This window comes from Dermacentor albipictus, chromosome 2 (assembly GCF_038994185.2).
Source record: "Dermacentor albipictus isolate Rhodes 1998 colony chromosome 2, USDA_Dalb.pri_finalv2, whole genome shotgun sequence".
NCBI lineage: Eukaryota > Metazoa > Arthropoda > Arachnida > Ixodida > Ixodidae > Dermacentor > Dermacentor albipictus.
Genome location: NC_091822.1, coordinates 188714216 through 188734454, shown reverse-complemented (window position 1 = coordinate 188734454; position 20239 = coordinate 188714216). Strand labels below are relative to the sequence as shown.

General features: G+C 46.8%; 1 protein-coding gene across 3 annotated transcripts in view; it reads right to left on the bottom strand.

Annotated features, from left to right (window-relative positions):
• LOC135919724 (neuronal acetylcholine receptor subunit alpha-7-like) overlaps nucleotides 1–20239 on the bottom strand; it is a 328023-nt gene that overhangs the window by 273352 nt on the left and 34432 nt on the right. The window contains exon 1 of one of the 3 annotated variants that reach the window (XM_065453605.2): nucleotides 12078–12452. The exons of the other annotated variants lie outside the window; for them this stretch is intronic. Coding sequence (XP_065309677.2) covers nucleotides 12078–12288 — 211 coding nt within the window. The 5' untranslated portion in view covers nucleotides 12289–12452. Of the gene's footprint in view, nucleotides 1–12077; nucleotides 12453–20239 lie in introns of those variants that run through there. 3 annotated transcript variants of the gene reach the window in all.

The window sequence follows — 20239 nt, the reverse complement described above, 5'->3', positions numbered from 1 at the left end:
GCTAAAAAAAAAAAAAGCCCTACTGAAGGCACGCCTGGCTAGCGCCATACCGTTTACACAACAGTTTATTTTTTATAAAAACATAACGTAAAATGTAGTTTTATCTTTATTATTACACAAGGACATGTTTTATTTAATTATGAGGACTCGGGCTTGCAAGTATATAAAACGTAAAAGTATCAGTGGGCTGCTAAAGTTGGCAGACAGACGACAAAGTCTGCACTTGCTTTGTGACAGTTTGTCATCTTGTCTTGTTTTTCTTTCGCTTGATTATGCACTGCTGGTCAGTAAATTTTACTGAAAGATGTAATAAGGGTTGATTAAAACCTTTTATTAAGATTTTATTTTAAGTACGCGTTATCTGGGCAGCCATATCCACGTTTTAGGCCAAGGCTCGCTCAGCAGCAGCGCCACCCCCGTTAGGAAACTCTCACAGACGTTCGCGCCAGATTTCCCTCTAGGTAGAAAAAAAAAGGCTGTATACACCAGAACACCGTGAATTCAAAGGGCGCCGCCATATTGATGAGCGCCGGTCGCGCCATCTATCCCAAGCGCCGCGAAGTAGCAGGCCTGGGCTGCCACACCGGGAGATGCGACCTGGCGCGAAAGCGAAACTTGGGCTTTTTAGCTGGGCGGAAGGCGTGTTTCACGTTTTTTCTAACCTGTCATTTTCGCTGTCTGGATTCAATCAAACTTCAAGACCTCGTGCAAGTCCACAATGGACACACTGAGTGCTGTGCAGACTGCAGAAGCGAATACATCGGGTAGGTACGCTATTACGTTTGTACAAACCGCGCGCTATATGCTAGAACACCTGTGAGCTTTTTGGCACGTAACCTGTGAAGGAATTTACAGCACTGTGTTGGTGCCATATATTATTAAAGCACGCAGAACACTGTCATCTGCACTTTCAGTTTGGTCTTGTTTGTAATGGTCTCTACTGCGTTGGCCGCGCTTGGCAACCAACTGGCGAGGTCGTTTGACTGCCTGGTTAGCAGACGCCTGCCCTTCACCACCTGCACACTGAAAACAAAATAGATGTTATAGTAAGAAGGGCTGTAGTTCTTTCCCATGCCATCACTTTTGCGAAGATATAAAGTCCTCTCAAAATGAAATAGAAAATACACCAGGCCAATTGTATCGCGCAACCACTTAAGAGTACAACATTCAGAACAAAAGCCTACAGCACTCGAACAAGCAGCATATTATGCTAAACCTGCACTCATTGGAAAATGAGGTACTACAGTAGTTATAATGTTCAACTACATGTGCAGTCAAAGCCCGTATAACAGGGCGAGCATGACAGATGCAGGTGTTGAACAGTTGCACAAACCATGACAGGGCACGTAAAATTACCATCCCTACTTAAAGCTGCATCATCAGGACCCCTTTGGTACAAGACAACAACCGCACCTGCATTCCAAGAAATTAGCCCCACCAACTGCAGCTACCTGGTACCAGACCTGTTTCGCTTGTGCGAGGCCATCGGATTGTTGGCGCTCCCTTAGAAAAGAAAACAGTAAAAAAAACTAGTGAGAACGATCAAAATTTTGTTACCAAATACAAGAATAATTAAGCACCTTATTTTACTCGCCATATGAACGGAAATATTTTGCGCTTTGCCCCGCATAACAGCCCGCACGCAGTTTAGAGCTCAGGAGGCTCAAATGAATTCGTTACGAATGACACCTGCAACACCAGCTCCTAAAGGTATGTGCGCTGCAAGAACACCTTCGGCGACGAGTAGTCGTCGTTTACGTTTTTGTGGACGCATGCTACGTGATGAGCAGACTTCAGTTTACTTTCATTAGCAATAACGCTCACCAGCAAGGCCTACAACTTGTCGTTCACGCTTAATGGTCATTCCGTGCACCAGCTGCAAGTATCGCTAACCGCAAACTCAACTGTTCCGCTTAACCGTCGGGGCCTCTGTCTGAATGAAAACACGAAAAGGCTTGCCTTTTTGTTATAGCCAAGGCGAAGCACCGGCGCGGGATTCTGCTCTGTAGGCTTGTTGCCCAGAAAGTGCTCGGAGCAAACCTGCGTATTACATTTGTAGGGCGCAAAGTTGAACGTGGCACCAAAATATACACAGATCGAATACTCACTCGTGCATTTTCACTGGCTTGGTAGTTCTTCCTATTCACTGCAGCTATCCACCGGTGGCGCAGCTTGGCATTCTTCGTTGCGGATGGAAATCGGCGCAGGCTGAAAACACCGCACCGGCACGATTCCCTGCGTGTGTTGTGCTCTTCACAAACAGCGCTAAGCAACCTGCTCCTTTTCCGCTGGTTGTTTTGGCATCCAAACACGACGCAATGATTCCCAGATGACTTCTTCTACTTTGGATCCGTGTGAACGGGCACATTTCCGCACTTTGGAGCCCTAGAGCTGGCGCTTGCCATGTCTACTGGTCGCCGGCGAACACACTTTGGCAGCCCAGTACAAAAAAGCGCCGGTCGACCGGGCAACCCGGGTGCGAGAGTATGCGTTCGGTTAGTCTGGGTGCGAGACTAGCGTGTTCTGGTCTATAGAAAGGCAGGTAAGTTAACCGGAGGTAGTTCCGGTTGGCTACGCTTCACGGCGGCAAGAAGTAGGGAGGATAAAAAGAGAAAGAGAGAGAAAAAGGGACGAGCACAAACGAACCACATACGCTATATATAGCAGTAGGAGGTGGCATTCTTAAAGTCTATCGTGAAAGCACGTATAGACCGCAGGAATCTTAGGAACACGAATAAGACCTTCTGCGCGGATGTTCTCTTGGAGCAGTGGCCTGTAGTTCTGAAGCGGAAAGCTTCTCTACGCTAGTCAACAGCACGCTTCGCGCGAGCCGCCGTATGTCGGAATTGACTCCGTAAGCGTGTTCGGAGTCGGCGCAGGTGGCCACTGCCGCGCGCTATGCGTCATCGTATGACGTTCGCCGCAAGCGAGTGTTTAGAATAGGCGTGCGCAGAATGGAAGGAGAAGACAGTGATACTGCCGATACAGAGAGCTGTGTTTATGGCTGTACAGAAATCGCAAGACAATGTGCCCAACAATGATGAATAAAGTTTAATAATGCTGCATAACTTATGGTATACGTCATTAATAATCAGTTTGCATAACTACACAAGGCACACGTATAGCATAACCATAAGCTGACCAAAGCGTATCCATAAGTGAAACCGTAAGCAGAACCATAAGCTAAATCATGAAGCATAACCATACTCTAAACCGTAAGCATATCCATAACTTGAACCATAAATATATCCATAAGTTAAACCGTAAGCATATCAACAGGCTAAATCATAAAGCATAACCATAAGCTAAACCGTAAGCATAGCCATAGGCTAAATCATAAAGCATAACCATAAGCTAAACCATAAGCATCACCGAACCTTTTCGCTTCGAGATATCCAGGCTTAACCTTAGCTAAGCCCCAGCCAATTTTTTAGTTCTGATAGAGGATGATTGTCCAATTGGTCCATCACTCTGCACATCACTTGCTTCTCATCACTACAGCGTGGGCAGACACAGTGTTTGCGAGCGGCTCTACGCAGCTGCATGCATCGCACGCGCGGCTTTTGACCGTTCCAATAAGGAAGGCATACGACTTCGTGAATGCCACACCTAACCATAGACGGTACAGCATGGCCTGTTCACGTCATGGCAGTACAGGTGGTAGATGCATCCGTATGTCCGGAGACAATGAACGCAAACGACACATGGCGAAGAGGTTCGCGTCCCACAGGAGCAAAGTACATTGACGGGACATCAATCGCAGCCCAGCTGCAGCGTCTGTTCGCGAAAGCGGAATCAAGACACATTTTCCATTCATGCGCAGATCGGGCGGCCTCGTCGGACTGTTCATTCCAGCCGATGTTGCAATGTCCTGGAATCGATTGAAATATTATGTTATGCTCCTTGTCATGGCTGCGATGATATATATATATATATATATATATATATATATATATATATATATATATATATATATATATATATATATATATATATATATATCGAATTTCTAAGGGAGCTGTCCATTGCTGCAGTGGTTCAGCACGGAGTGCCGCGAGTTCTGCAACTGTCGAGTTGGTAGCACATAAAGTTTTTAATTTTGATTTCTGCTGATTTGGTCCTGCTGATGACTGCAGCAGCAGAGCTGTCGAGTTTTACAGCCGTCTGTGTAGGCACGTTGGCGGAATCTGTGGACTTTGTAAATGTATTCCAATGTTGCTTTCTTCAAAGCTTGAAACGGCTCTCTAGCTTTCTTTTTGGGGTCCGGAATTTTCTACTGTACTTAAGGCCGGTGCCCTGTATAATTCGTTTCATACATAGCCGTCAACGTTGTGGAAGCTACACAAGAGTTCAGTCAAGAAAAGTTATCACTTCCGCGCGTTCCGTCTAGGCTTCGCTGCGCGCAACAGCGTTCGCTCGCAAGAGCATGCACGTGAGGCTCTTAAAGACGGATTGCAAAGTAAAACAACTCGAAAGATAAAAAAAGCGGTCTAAAACAATGCATTAGCAGCCGTATACCACAGCGTGTTTGTTTCTAAGGACTAAAACTTGTTTCATTCAGTACTGAGCCTATATAAAAGACATTTGCGCGCAACTGCAGTAAAAAAGCATCGAACTATATCCAAGTGCGAACGAAACCACTGTAAGAAGCCTCTCTAGCCTGACTGCTATACGTATGGAACAGAGTATAGGTAATATTGGGAGAGACTGCGTTGCGCCGTCTACTCACGTGCATGCATTCGCCTCGTCTTTCCTTCTTTTCTCTCTCTCTCTCTCTCTCTCTCTCTCTCTCTCTAATCTTTCTATTGCCCTTTTTGCCCTACCTCATGGTGCAGTACCCAACCAGACGCTTTTCTGGTTAGCATTCCCACCTTCTCCTTTTGTTCTCCTCCTCCGGGCTCAACATGCCCTTCTTGTTCAGGTAGCATGGTCAAAGGTTCAAAGTCGAGCGTGGAGTGTGGGCAACAGTTTAAACATAATGCATATGTATGGCTCTACACAAATAAAAGATAATTACATGTCCCGGTAAGATAAACAAGACCGCACATGCACCGTCCCTTTTTGGCTTCCCCGAATTTCAAACTGGGGTGCTATAACGTAAAGCTATTCCAAACTTTTCTATTCCAATTCCGCAATCAGCCCTCTGCTATTGGTCAAGAACTCTTTTGAACCACTTCCACGTCGCTTGTCTGTCATGCGACGTCACGAAAACCGTGATAGCCCCCAATGTGACATGACGTGTACACACTGATTATGCAGGATTCGACTGAACAAAAGAAAACTAATTATTTCTGATTCGACGCCTTTTCGCCGTAAACCCTCTGCTATTGGTCAAAAAGCTTCAGGTTGCACCCACTTCACCTGTCTGTCACTCGACGTCACAAAACCGCGAAAGCTCATTGCGTGAAAGTGACGTGTACGCGTTAAAGATGCATTAATATGCCGAACAAAACTGAATTTTTTTCTGAATAGCCGTAGATTTCTCCGTTCCGAAAGGAATAGAAGATGGCTGTTGCCGATCGCTCAGGCACTGGGTGCTTGCACGTGCCGGATAGCATGGGTTTATTTGCGTATAACAAAACGTTTTTCGTGGCCGTATAACTTTACCGAGCCCTTTCGGCACGTATACGGCATCGTTATGCCAACTTTTTTTTTTGCTGAGGATCCGTTTTAGCGGCATTTTTAACTGTCCGTTGCATCCAGCCGAAATTTTAGACGAGCCCCCGCAAGCTAAGCAAGGGAAAGTGGACCACTCACACACACTGGCACCACCATCTTCAGCCGGCTATCTATTTTCAGTGAGCTGGCTCGGCCCCGTCAAAATTCCTCTCCACTTGAGCGTGATGCTTGCCTCTTGTAAGCGAATTAAATAAGAAAAACCAATCAATGTGGGCAATGTTATTCGTTTTGAAAGCAAACAAAAGTGACCTCCTACAAACGAGGAGAGCGTTTGATTGGGCTGTTCCGGCAACGCTGCGAGTCACCGCCCGATGCTTGCGTCGGCGCTTACGTAAATTTGACATCAGGAGAATGGAATAAAAATAAATTTAATAGTTTTACCTTATACGGCCCCTGGTAACCAAAAAACAAGGATGCGCCGACGGTGCCAGTGCTCCGCCACTAAATCGGACACAAGTAAAGGGTCCGGAAGGTCCCACAGAAGTCTACAAGTTCGCAGAAGCTGCATTTCTATGTAGGAATTGGAGCCGTCTAGACGGTTCCTCAGTTCCAGAACGCTGCTCCAAGCTGGCTTCCCTTTCATGCTGTATACTCATATTCTCGTATTACAGAATCAGTGATTCGTCGTTCAATTAATAGCCCATTCATTCATTCATTCATTCATTCATTCATTCATTCATTCATTCATTCATTCATTCATTCATTCATTCATTCATTCATTCATTCATATTTGTTGTTCAATAACTGCACACAGATGAGAAGGTAGGCTACATTAAGGCCGGCTATCCAAATACGCCCATGTATTCTAGCAACCTTTTCCCCCATAAGTACGCACACACGTCACAAACACACAAACAAACTAAGTCTACAAAAAGATAACTGTAAACAAGAAACAGAAGCAACCCAAACCAGGAGAAGCGGCCCGTGTGCACCCGCGTTAAGTAAATATTCATGTAGACTGCGCAACAAAAGCACTACTATACGCGTGACACACGAATGTCATTTGTGGCTTTTATAGTACCGGATCTGAGCGGAAAGCAACGACCTGCCCGTATCTCATAGATAGATAGACGAAGATCATACGTATAGCACGCTAATAATGTCCGCCCACCTAACCTTCATTTGCTTTCAGGTTCGCTGTACTAAATACACTAAATGTTATTTTATGTCGAAATTTATGTCGTTTCTTTTCTATATATTCTTTTTATTACTGACATCCGTTTACAACGCCCGGTTCCTGGCCAAATACCCTACGAATCTTATGCGCCATTACCTCCAACAGCAGCCACAGCGCTTAACGCTGGAACGGCCTCACAAAGAACAGGCAGTGCAGGAAAGGAGAGCCAGGAGGCCAGAAGGTGGGGCCTGGCGGGCGGCGCAAGAAATCAATGGGTGCCATTTTCGGTTTAATGAGGCCCTCGCGATGCCGCGGCACACTGCGGAGCGTGGCGACGCGTAAGAAAGGCAATGGCTTTTTTTTTTCCTCAATATGTTGTGCCACCGTCGAAGTATACGCGCGCATCTAAACTCGAGCCCTGTCTCATCAGCTGCGCACGCAGCGAAGCCAAAGCTGCGAGAGGCACCAGCGAGTCACGAATGAGAACCCCGTGGCGTATTCATAAGGGTTTCCGTTCGTTCGTAGATGTTCTTCGCCACTGGCTGGCCGTTTTCGTTAATAATGTGTCCAGCATCAGGATTGGCTGGAATTTGCTCTTGTGAACTAAAAGCTGCCGCAGCTACAATGCTGCGGCAGCTTTTCGGTATCACTACGTTACAATTTTCGATATAGAAGGACCGCGTAATCCCTTTCCCGATTTTACGAACTTCCCGTGGTCATCACTTTGTTAAATAGAGTTTCAACCGTACCATGGTACACGCCCTCATGTGCCAAAGTTGGCATAATTACTCTGTAAAGAAGGAGATGAGATTTCACTGGTGCGCTACGTAGATGACTCGTCTGATCAAGCGCGACTCCATAGAAATGAACATTTGCGACCATAAACGTTCATAATATGGTGATTCTATTCCAATTTCGTTCTCTTTAGTTCGTCGTCATTGGTCGAACCGGTGTACCATTTACGTTCTCAGTACATTCTACAGGTGATTGATCACAATCGGAAAATGAATTGTCCAAGAGAACCTTTATATAAGGTAGGTCCTGCATAGATCTAAGGGGAGAGCAGACACATTGATCTCCCGTGCTGCAGCTACTGCTTTATGAAGGGGCGAACAAAAAATATCAAGGTGAGAAAGACAGATACATAGATAAGAGGAAGGCAGGGATGTTAACCAGTCCGGTTGGCTAACCTACGGTGGGGGAAGGAAAAATGTGAATAAAAAGAAGAGAGAGAGAGATAGAGGATGGTAGAGAGACGTGCACGGACAGCACCGCAGAGTCAAAGCCGCTTCTGCAAGCCAGACGTTCCAAGAAAGCACAAAAGTGCTTTCACTGCCTTCTGAGCGGATGATCGATGGAGGCGGCGTTCTAGTATTGTCTTTTCACTCAGAATACGATCATCTAGTTTCCTGAATGCGTCGGACATAGATTGTCTTTGTGCTTGAAATTGAGGACAGCGGCATGCACAATTGGTGGTCGATGTTCTCCTTGCAGCCGCAGACATCACATGCAAGACTGTCAGCCATTCCAATTAGTGCTGAATAAGCTTCTGTGAAGGCAACTACCAACCCCAACCGACACAGAAGAGATGCTTCGCGTCTGTGCAGTCCGGCCGGAGGTCCGAGGGCAAGTATTTCCAAAATGCTCTTTCGCTAGAGTTTCTCGTATCAGCAAGTTCCAGATATATAATAACGAAGGTGGGCCAGTCAGTAGCATAGGGCACTTACGAACGAAAAGCTTTGTGAATTCAGCCCCGATAGCCGGCTTAGACTTTGTTATTTGTTGTTTTGTTGCTGCATACCTTCAAATAAGGGAGAAGGCCATAAGCACCCGCCGTGGTGGCTTAGTGCTTACGGCGCGGCGCTGCTTAGCGCGAGGTTGCGAGATCAAATCCCGGCCGCGGCGGCCACATATCGGTGCAGGCGAAATTCATTAAAAGAAAGGCCCCTGTACAACACATTTGGTGCATGGTACAGAACCGCAGCTAGTCAGAATTATTCCGGAGTACCCCACTAAGCAATGCCTCATAATCAGATCGTGAATATGGCACTAAAAACACAAGAAAAACGAAATAAAAATAGAACAGAGACATAAACAGATGCATCTTGATTGGCGCAGCTTGTACCAAGGCATGCACTTTTTGGAAAGATATGAAGTTGATCGCTTTGGGAAAACCGGACGAGGAGCTCTGCTCTCGCTTGACATTTATTTCTTAAAGAAAGAGACAGTGGAGGGTGCATAAGATAAGAAAGCAATCCATTTGATTCACTTTCTATCATGCTCTGTTAAATATTAGCTGTTTGGGGCACTTCAGGGAAGCCTCGCTGAGACTTAAGTGCTCACCTTCAAATCACTTCAACCTCCACTGTTTGCCGCGACCATGACAGAGACACCTTACGGGCGTTTTCCAATCGCTTGCTGTACAACGCACCGTTTTACCAAGCTGCGCTTCGCCAATCTTGAAGTTAAAGAGAAATAAAGCTGAAAGTACTGATTATTTATACAGCCATTACATGTTTGCGCTCTACTACGAAGTATACATCACACAAATGTGCCCAGCGCACACTATTTCCGAACTCGAGTGCTAGACTGAAAGCCATGAACGCAGTCACGAAACACACTGGTGCTGTTCCTTTTGGCTTCACGTTACCGTGCCGGCAACTATACCCGATATTGAAGTTAACGTTCCCCGTTGTGGCCATAAAATAATTGCTATAGTGAAAATGCAAAGATACGTTTACTCGGCGAGATCGAATCAGGACGAGATAGCCGGATGCCAAGAGCCTGTACCGCTATAGAAGACGATTGATTACACGGTACGGCTGTCGATAGCCAACAGCCTTCTTTAGGCTAAGCGGCAAAAAGTAGCGGTATAAAAACGCGTCACGTGATGAAAAAAAAAACAAAGCCGGGTTGAGATCGAACGCTCATTGAAAGGCCACCATTCGGAGCTGGTGGTTTGCCGCGCTTGTTGTGCTCATATTACAGCGATAAGCTGCTAGGCTATACGACAGGCGTTTTACGGTCAATGCCACGTCACCGCATTAGTCTGCGATTTGCGAAAAGTGCGAGCATAGTTATTATATTTAATTTACCATTTATTTACCGTCCAGTAGAATAGCAACACCTTTTCGTTCCTTTCCTTTTCCACCAGCACATTCGTCCAGCCACGCTACTGAGCGTGAGACAACGCAGCAGAAATGGGCGCATGTTGGAGCATTATATAGGAAGGAGCGATAGACGGAAAAGAAAGGAAGCAGACCAAAGACGGTTTGTTTGTTTTTTCGTATTCTTTGCTAAACTAAGAATTTTTTTCTCTCGGGGCGACTATGAGCATATATACTGCTGAGTCATTGAACGAAGCCAGTGAGCGTTTTGATGTAGCTGCTTTCTCAAAATTATCGTCATGCTTAGTTGCTTCCTCCGTGTCGATACACCTTGCTCTCCCGCCATATTTGTCGCTCTGCAAGTGCGTCTGCATTTGTGTCGTTGCTGCGAGGGCGAATGTTAGTCAAGCAGAGTGAGTGAGCTTTTTCCTGAACTACCGCCACTAGTGTACCCCTTTAGGGAAGATCAAAGCTTCCACTCACTCACTCACTCACTCACTCACTCACTCACTCACTCACTCACTCACTCACTCACTCACTCACTCACTCACTCACTCACTCACTCACTCACTCACTCACTCACTCACTCACTCACTCACTCACTCACTCACTCACTCACTCACTCACTCACTCAGTGACCAGCTCCGCTCATTCATTCATTCATTCATTCATTCATTCATTCATTCATTCATTCATTCATTCATTCATTCATTTGACAAGACCTATAGTGAGGGTGACCTTCCCCACTACATGGAATCTAGAAGGTGGACGTAGAAGAGAGGCGTTCAAAACATTGCCCCTGCTAATGCTCGACAGTATACACAAAGAAAGAAGCAGGCCAAACGCGGCCCCTGGCCCATAGCCGCGCGTCCGCACTAGGCGATGCCGGCTGCCTCATTGCCCGTGGTCGAGAGCCATTGCGGATAACCGCGAAATGCGGCCGCGGCCTCGTCCTTCGTGCCCAGCGATGCCCCATTTCTGAACGACAGTCTCTAACTGCTGCAGTCCTACGTGGCCTGCATGTCTTGCAGTTGTGCACTTCGCAGTGCCCATACTTATTTACGCTTTTCTTTACGTTGGCATTACTATTTTCTTTCTCCCCGTTCTATTTTTTTTTTCCAGAGCATTTGATAAAAATACAAGACCAACGCTGATCACGTGGTGGCGCTTCTTGATAATCTCTCGCGCTGTCTGGCACGTGTACGACTGTGCAAAGACTGCTTCTGTTATTCTATGTTATGCCTTCACTTCGCCATGTCACCTACTTACATTTATTTCAAATGTGTCGTCATTAGCTGCCTTAATATTAACGTACACTCAAGAAACCTCACAGGTGGTTGGTACCTCATTTCCGTACATATTATAACTAGCAGCACCTCGGCTTACCACACTCCTGTTACATTCAACATATAAGTACTACAACTGGTTCTACTACGAAGCATCTACAGTTCTAGTGTTGTTCCCTCTTGCTACTGGAATTGTTATGTAATTTCATATATGTGACGACAATGTTACATGCGTGGTTATTGTACGGATGTTTCAAAGCCTGTTTCAGTGTTGTGCAAGGGATATACTTCGGTGCGGCCTTCGAGAACAATCCGCAAATTTTGTCATTGCAATCCGTATCGGTAACCTGTGAATCTTTGCTTCACATTACTACTTTTTAGAGAGACTTGCTGCAGGGTTATTCTATTCACCACTGTTGCTATATGATGCCAACTAATCGATGTCAGGGCCAAGTCTGGCTGATATCGCTGCATTTAATTTCTATGGCAATCCATCAAACGTCTGATTAATACGATTTATTTATTTATTTATTTATTTATTTATTTATTTATTTATTTATTTATTTATTTATTTATTTATTTATTTATTTATTTAGGAATTGATCTTTCTGCCACCCTACCACAAATGGCGCAATGTAAATGTGCACCATTTGTGCAAAAAGACGGACGTACGGCCTTCCACCCACGGTCTGAAACTTCGCAAAGGTGAGGCGAGTTGCGCGCGCTTTCATCACATGGAAACCAGAACGCGGCGCGCTACCTGAGGAAACTGCAAAAGCGCCCAAATAGCACACCGGCCCAATTTCCGATACATTATATCCTTCCCGAGCAATAACGGACCGAGGCCGGCCGAGCGCGGCAGGCGCCGAACAGTAATCCAGCACTCACTCATTCTCCCGTACAGGCCGTCGCTGTCGTCGTCGATCGTCAAAAGCAGCGCAGTAAATGCAGGTAAGAAGACACCACAAGAACGAATGTCTTTCGAGCACCACCAAAAAGCGCACAATCGGCCTTCCTTTTCTCCTTCGACCCCATTTCTTTCATCGTCGACTATTCCGAAGCTTCGCTCCGATCCCTGTCCATACATGGTGCACCGCATATATAGGGAAGGACTGCCGCGGGCATTTCGCAAATTTGCGAGGAGCACTGGCTCAGGACAAAGGGCGCGGGAGGGTGTTCCGCAATGTACAGGGCGGGTTGACTTCGTTCTTGCCAGACCAGCAGGGGAGAATCAGGAGTACTGCGCACTGCCTCGGGAGCCAAGGTTGCTTTTTTTTTTTTTTCGCGCCAGTTGGTCCTGAAAAAACGAGCACCACCTATAATTGAAACTTGAAGGGGAGCAAACTGAGCCGCGCGGCAATCCCTGTACGAGAGTAAGCTGGTTCGCTTTCGGGTTTCATTACATAAATGGCCTTCCGGGTCTGCGGCTACGGCAACGGCTATGACGAGAGATAGCAAGAGGACCGATGTGTTGTATCGATTAATACTGCGCAGCATTGTGCAAGGTCGACGGTCGTATGTCAACCAGTCATGGAGAACGTAAGCTGTACACCAACGTATTTTGTATTTCGATGAGAGCGAAATGCGAAAACGCCCATGCACTTAGATTTAGGTGCACGTAAAAGAACCCCAGGTGGTCGAAATTTCCGGAGTCCTCCACTATGGCGTGCCTCATAATCAGAAAGTGGTTTTGGCACGTAAAGCCCCATAATTAAATTAATTAATTAAATTAATGTATGAGCATACATCCGGGTGGCGTCCGCATCGTCTGGTCTCGGAAAGGTTGACCGGACAACGCGGCAAAACTCCCGCGGCATGGCGTTTAACTTAACGTGATCTACCTGGCAAGTTGAACCTATCTAACCTACCTAAATGTAGCATGGGTAATTCTATTGCCGGTCCACAAGAAGTGGACATTCTGTGTATACAAGTCTGTTATTTGGATCATTATCTAACAGCTAAACAGCAAGACGTCAGCTCAGCGGGTACTACGTGACAAAACCACGATAGGATGACGAGGCATGCAGTAGTGGGGGATTCGAGAATAATTTTGAAAACCTGGGGTTCAATTACGTGCACACAAATAAAAGTACACGAGCGTTTTCGTTGTCTTTCGATCCTTTGTTTTCCTGTGGAGTGGCCTTACTGTTCCTAAAGAAAGAATACAATCTATGAGACAGCGTACATCTAAAAGCGGTCTATAAGATGTTTATAGGAATTTTACAGAAGGTCTTTATTGCTACATGGGAAACCGCCACTCCACGGCTAAATTCTCGCAGTTTTCTAACACCGGCAACGCTGCACGTTTTTAATGAGCGAAGAACGGCCGAAGTGGAGCTAAAGTGAGGCTGCCTAGCCGAACTGGTGCACCGTAGCAACTCCGGGGAGAAGCAAAAGCGCGCTCTAGTGTTTGGTAATGAGCGAGCATCTGCTGCCGCAGCCATTGCCGCCCGTAACCCTAGCCACGCGGAAACCCTAACCCGAACCATTTTCTGGGAAATATGGGCAGCCCGCTCATTTCCCGCAGCCTGGCCGAGTACACCGGCTCCATGTATGCCTGCCCAGAGATTGGGAAACGGCTGCTCGTTTACGCTGCTTCTATACCGACGACGAGCGCAGTCTAGCGCGTGCGAACGAGATTTATGCGTCTCGCAATTCGTCATTAAAATATTCTCGATAAGATCCATCGTTTTGCGCTCACACAGACAGACATACACACGGGCACGCAATAAAAGACTACCGATTTCTTTTTGTTCCCTGGCATAGTCATCGACAAGTGCAAGCGCATCTGACAATTTTTTTTCTTTTTCAGATCGACGTGTTTTGCTACTCTCGAGAACTTTTCATCGCTTGGCGCAAATGGGGCTCCACAGTCGTCGTGTACGTCGAAGTTTGCTATTGTTAACGCCTCGGCGGCGGCATTTGTTTTCCGCACGTGCCTTCAGCGTGAACCGGAAGCAAACTTCCACTACAATCGACGTGGCTGACAGGTTCCCCGCTAGAGCTGCGTGAGTATATGCTAATTCAAAGCGGTCCATTGGTAAGGAAATTCTCTGTTTCCCGCACCGCTAAAATGCGGTAGTACGAATAGGAAAATGAAATGAAATAAAATTATCATTACACTTCAATTTTGCGCTAGTACAGGTCACGCACTTGGATCAAGCATAGTTCACGCATAGTTCCTTATTTATCTATAAATAACGAGAATGAAGAAAAAAAGAAGGATGTCTTGTAGCGTTCTCGTTTAAGCTACCACGCTCCTCTCCGATTCTCCAGCTGTTTTATCTTTCATTAGTCATATCTGGTAGTAATTTGCGTGTTTATTCGAACGTTTTGTTAAAATTTCTATGATTTGTTAATGCTCACATTTTTCTCCTCTTCATGTGAATCCAAGCACTTCATTTGAAGCAGCAAGTTTTGCCTATAATGACATCTTCAACTTCAGCGGAACTCACTCTCTTATTCTTTTTTCTAGTGTATCTTTTGAACATTTCAGTAACCAGCCAGTCGGTCAACTAAACCACCAAGAGTTATTTTTTCTATTGAAGCGAAGAAAAGTTCCGTGGTTTGCGTTCTTGGCTCGCGTGCTTGCTTGCTTTATTGCTTTCGCGCTTGCTCGTTCGTTAATTCGTGTGCGTCGTGTGCATGTGCGCGTGCGTGCGTGCGCGTGGGCGTGTGAGCGTGCGACGGTGATTACCGTTGCACCATAAAGGTCATCGCTAACGGCTTACATAAATGCGGCAGTGGCAGAGTTTCTCTTCATGACGACCCTTATTGCGGAGAAGCAAACGTCAAAGAAGATTTCAATAAGGCGCTGCTGCAACTGCACACGAGCAAACATGCTCAAAACCGAGTCAAGGATGGCAAATCGCCCCCAAGAAAGGTATGGCTTCTCTTTGCCCCTTGATCCAATACGTGTATGCACGCACGCACAGACACACACCAAAACGTCTCACGTCATCTTCAAATTGCTACGTCAGATTTCTTCAACGGACAAGTAAGTTATCCGTCAGATTTCTTCAACGGACAAGCAAGTTATCCACTTCCAGAGTAGGCGGCATACGATTGAGATGGTGATGCCGCCAGGTAGGTCGGTATCATAGCCAAATCGCACGACCAAAATGCACTATTATGCTTGTTTCACAACGCGCGAGTTTCTACTGCGTTTTCTGCAGCTCGTAAGAATTTCGCATTCCCGGCCGTGATATTGTAGCGATACCTTCCACTGCCAGTCTTATCATGCCAGTCTTATCACTCACTGTTCACGGATGGTTGATCCCCTTAATAACGTGGACGGAGCGTCGCTCTGACCACCGATAACGTGCAAAAAGCGCTAAAAAGAATAGCATCGGAAAAGAAATCGCTACGAAATCGCGGACCGTCTCTCACGCATCAGTAGCGGCGACTGTGATGTTTGCATTTTCTAGCATTTAATGGAATCCGTAATTGATCTTAACGGTACGCTGATTCGGTCGCCTTCCGTAAACAAAGCAGTCATCAAAACAAAAAAAATTGGAGGGGGGGGGGGGGGTAGGGGGTGCAGAGCCGGCCGCCATCGCATTCATTCACAGAACTTAGAACAACCAAAATTTGAGCAAGTTGCTGGAAATTCACAGGCGCGCAAACACGGACACAAGTCGAAACGACAATGACAACACAAAAGCTGTGACGTGTCTGAGGAGCCGCGCTGCTGCTGGTTCTTTGTTCATGCCGCAACGACCGATATCGCATGGGAGTTCAGTACATGCGAACATTTAAAACATCGCACACGCTAAGACACCGACAACTCATTTATCGCACCCGTAATGTCACAAGTGGCAGATCACAAGCAAAATCGCACACTGGGAAATGCATCTTACATGAACTACACGGCACTCAAAAGCGGCCACATGAAGAAGCCGTGAAACATGGTGAGCGCGACATGGTTGCGCCTTGACACCGAAGCATTAAGCCTGTGCTGTAAAAAGAAAAGAAGAAGAAATAAAAAAAACAAGGGGGGGGGTGTAGTAGGGCGTAAAGGATAGCAACGGGAGAGCGCAAGCTGGAACCGCCAACCAGTTCTGGTATTCAGGCGATTTGCCGAGTTTTGCAAAATAAGATGGAGCGGAGGAATGTGGTGGAACCAAAGCCGACGGGCATTTCAGTGCGAGCTAGCGCGAGACCAGAGGCTGTGGTGCTCGTCCTCTGGACGTCGGTTAGGTGGTCAGAATTCATTAGGCCGCGAAATAATATAACCCTCACTTGAAGGACTACGTGTTGTCGGCACCCTTTTGCCGTGGGGGCTTCTGGGAACGATACGGCGTGAGTGACAGTTGAGACAAGTGTTCCTTCGTTACCCGCCTACAAGCCAATTTGCTCTAAGAGGTTCCGGGAACGGCACAGCGCCGAGTGGCACTTCTCTATGGACGCGTCTTTCATGCCCCTTTTCTCTCTCTCTCTTTGTTTCTTTTTCTGCCGCATTCTGTGCGATATGGAGAGGAAAACAAGCATGTGTAATATAAGCAAGCGTGCATTACCCCAAATTGGGTCTATAGTGATTTGATTTGATGCGACGTAGCTTGGGAGGTTTCAAAATTCAACTCCCTCATAACCGCGGTCATTCTGTAGGTGAGTGCGGCACTCCGCGCTTTGCAATACGCCGAGTACTTCAGGTTCAACGTTCAATTTGTCATGCGTTATACAATCGATTACACATAGTTGCGTGTTAACAGTGGTTTTCTTTAAGTTAGTACTTGTTTGGGGTACCATCTCTCATGAAAGGAAGCAACAACGACGAGGCCAGTGGGCATAGTCCGCTAAGCAGACAACGTCCGCATGAAGCAGAAGCAAGCAGCAAAGGGTAGCGAAACATTAGTATGGACAAACGTAAGGCATGAGAAAATCAATGTTACGATAACTATCTGACGAGTGCGCCATTGCACGTGTGTGCTCGTTCCATTCTTGACCAAGAACGTGTGTAAAACGTGATAAAACAATTCCTGCGAAAAACGAAATAGATGAAATTTTCTAAAGGTGCACTTCACGAAACGTTCTTCTGAAAAGGAAATGCGTCACAGTTTACTTGAGACAAGCATAAAATTTCCAAGAGACCTTGACTGTTCCTAAAGGTTTACTACCACGCTTAGCTTTCTTTACTTTCTTCTAGTAAATAATACCAACACTGCTTTGTCCGCCCTCTTGCAGACGAGGTGGGTGCTCCACCAAATGCAGATGCTTCGAAATGTAAAGTTTCCTTGTCTGTCAGCTCGTTCTTTTCCTCTCTGTTTTACTCTCTCGGCACCGACCTAAAATGAAGCAGCGAAAGCCAAACGAATAATCCAAGCACGTACGTATATGACAATATATGCAGTATGCGAAGTTAGCGGGTCTATGCTGAAAAGAAAAATAAAGAAAGAAAGAACAAAAGAGAAAAAGAAAGCGCGCACTTAGAAACGACCCACCAAATCCGAAATAGGTAGCTAAGAGCTCGCTATCAAGTGAGGGGCGCCGATAAACGCCAAGCATACGTCGACACGTCAACGGCAAACAATACAGCGCCGTATCGAGAGCGAAATCAATAAATTGCACCTTCTAACCTACAAAGAACACAAAACGCTTTCTGTGTTCCTCCAACTTACAGCTGCATAGTGAAAAGTGAGCTCTCTGGCAAACTTTTGGGCATTTGCATTCCAACGCTCATGAGCCGTCAAAGCAACGACTAGCGGAACATAAAAGAAAAAAAAGAGAGAGAAGAAGGAACAGTTCCGCTGCCTCGCGCATTACGCAGATGCATTCTGAGCTCTCGAAAGAGACTGCGCGCACGCGCGTTCATCGCTTGGGTACCGTGCCCGGTTCGATATACTTCGCGCTTGTCAAACACCTGCGACGAAGGAGGCGCGAAATCGATAGAGCGAGTTCCGATACAATTTGCGGAGCTCTCGTTAATTCCCCGTTGTCCCAATTATTTTCCCGAGCATCCACGCTCAAGATGAATACGAAAAAGAGACAAACGCAATGCTGCACGCAAGCGACCGAGTGCTGCATTTGCGTTTGACGCAACAAATCTTCGGGACAGCAGCTGCCTTCGGTGCCAATTAAAGCACTTTTTTTTCATTCTATCCTACACATCTCAAATACACAAGCGCCGAGCCAAACAGATATGAATGAATCAGAGAATGCAAAGGATGTAAGCTTGACCTACGTAGTGTTAACCAATTAATAAGAACTATAGTCGGATACAACTTTAGAAGAAAGGGGAAGCCCCGCCGAGATGACCGAAGCGGCGAAGTCACCGGCCGTCCGGCGCATGACGTCGGTCCAGAGTGCGCGCCCATTGGTGGATGCTCGTGTGCATCTGCCTCGGAGGAGTAAACGCCCCCTTTTTTCTAAAGTTGTATCCGACTATAGGGTAAGGGGACGGGACAAGAAAAAATTTGATGACAGGTACTGGTGAAGAAAATGAGCTGTGTATTGGCAAGTATACTCCACGCCGTGGAATTACTCGAGACGCCAGTCCTGTCAAAAGTGGCGTGGTGCTGTAAGCTTTGGGTGAGGTCGCACACCCATACAATGTATGCTTGGACGAGTATATGTTCGATATGAGCGATTCCCCGCAAAACACCATCTCGGCCGCTGGTCTGAATTGTTACTTATCTCGAGTTTATAGAATGGACTGGTGTTCTGATTGAAGAATGTAGATCTTTGTTTTAGACTTGTGCTCGACAGAAAATGACTGATCCTAAGATCACAAAAAGAAGACACACTACACCTCGTTCTTCACCATGCATATTTTGCAGGGAAAATGTCTTTGTCGAAAACTTGATTGAAGAAGAAAGAAAATAACGGAAAGAAGAAAAGTTACCTAAGGGTGGAGTTCTCGGTCCAGAACTCCACTGGCATGGGATGCTCGCTGGGTCTGACCTAGAAGAGTTGCTTGCCCCTCCAGATCACACCCCGCGAGTCGTGCCTCCCACGACACCGAAAAGTTTGAGGTTAGCGCGGGTGGTGAGTCCATTGTTTGAGTGCGCCTCCCGCACTCCCACGTGATGTGTCTCAGCGTCGATCGATTCCCACACCAGAGGCAAGTATGCTATGGCGCCGCCGATGCGATTTTGCTCTGTCGGAGGAGGCTTGGATAAGTGTTAGTTTGAATTCTGCGCCAGTCCCTTCCCTGTCTGCATGCGAGTTTGGGGCGGGGGGAGTGAGTGTTCGTCGCTCACTCCTCTGGAGGGCAAGGATCTCCCGCGGGGTAACTGGTGATGCGTTGGTGGGAGGGGATCCGATGATCGTGTACGCGCACAGTTGTTTGCTTCTCGAGCGGCGCCGTCTGTCGCCTCGTTTCCCTCTGGGGCCTCGTGCGCTGGACACCGGATGATACCGTCGGGCAGTTGGAGGGGTTTTCTTAGAGGTCTTGCCACCGTAGCGGACAGGACCCCCTTGAGATAGGCCCTGCATGCCTCTTGGGAGTCGGTTAGCACGTCAACCGGTATTTCCATTCGGTCTACATCGTTTACAGCCGTTGTAAGGGCCGGTGGTGTTGGGCAAGGGTTGTCGGCGGTGGTTACAAATCGCGTCTCGACTGTGGCAGCTAAGATTATGCAATTGAAAAAAAAGGAAACGTAATAATAGTCAGAACACATCACCCAACGACTTAATCAGAAAGGAAAGAAAAAGAAAGTAATGGCGATAACCGTGTGTCGGAGTGTGGATAAACGGAAAACAAGAAACGGAAGTACTGGGAGTGTACGGGCTGCCATCAGCTCCAACTGAGGAAGCGCTACAATTGACAGACGCCTGGTGCCTCTTTCAGAACCCCCACGCTTCGCAGACGTCGTCCATCAACCGACACACCGCTACGTCTCTCATCCGACGAGGTGTTCTGGCGATGTTGACGTTCGCGAACAAAGGATGCCGCGCAAAGAACGTGGGGGCACGACAAAAAAAGAAATAAAGGAGTGTGGCGGAGTAAAGATGGGAGGCTCGGAGTCCAAATGAAACTGAATATATGGTTTGCTACCCTCCAATGGGGGAGCGGCGAGGAGTAGTAAAGGGATGAAAATACTTAAACACTA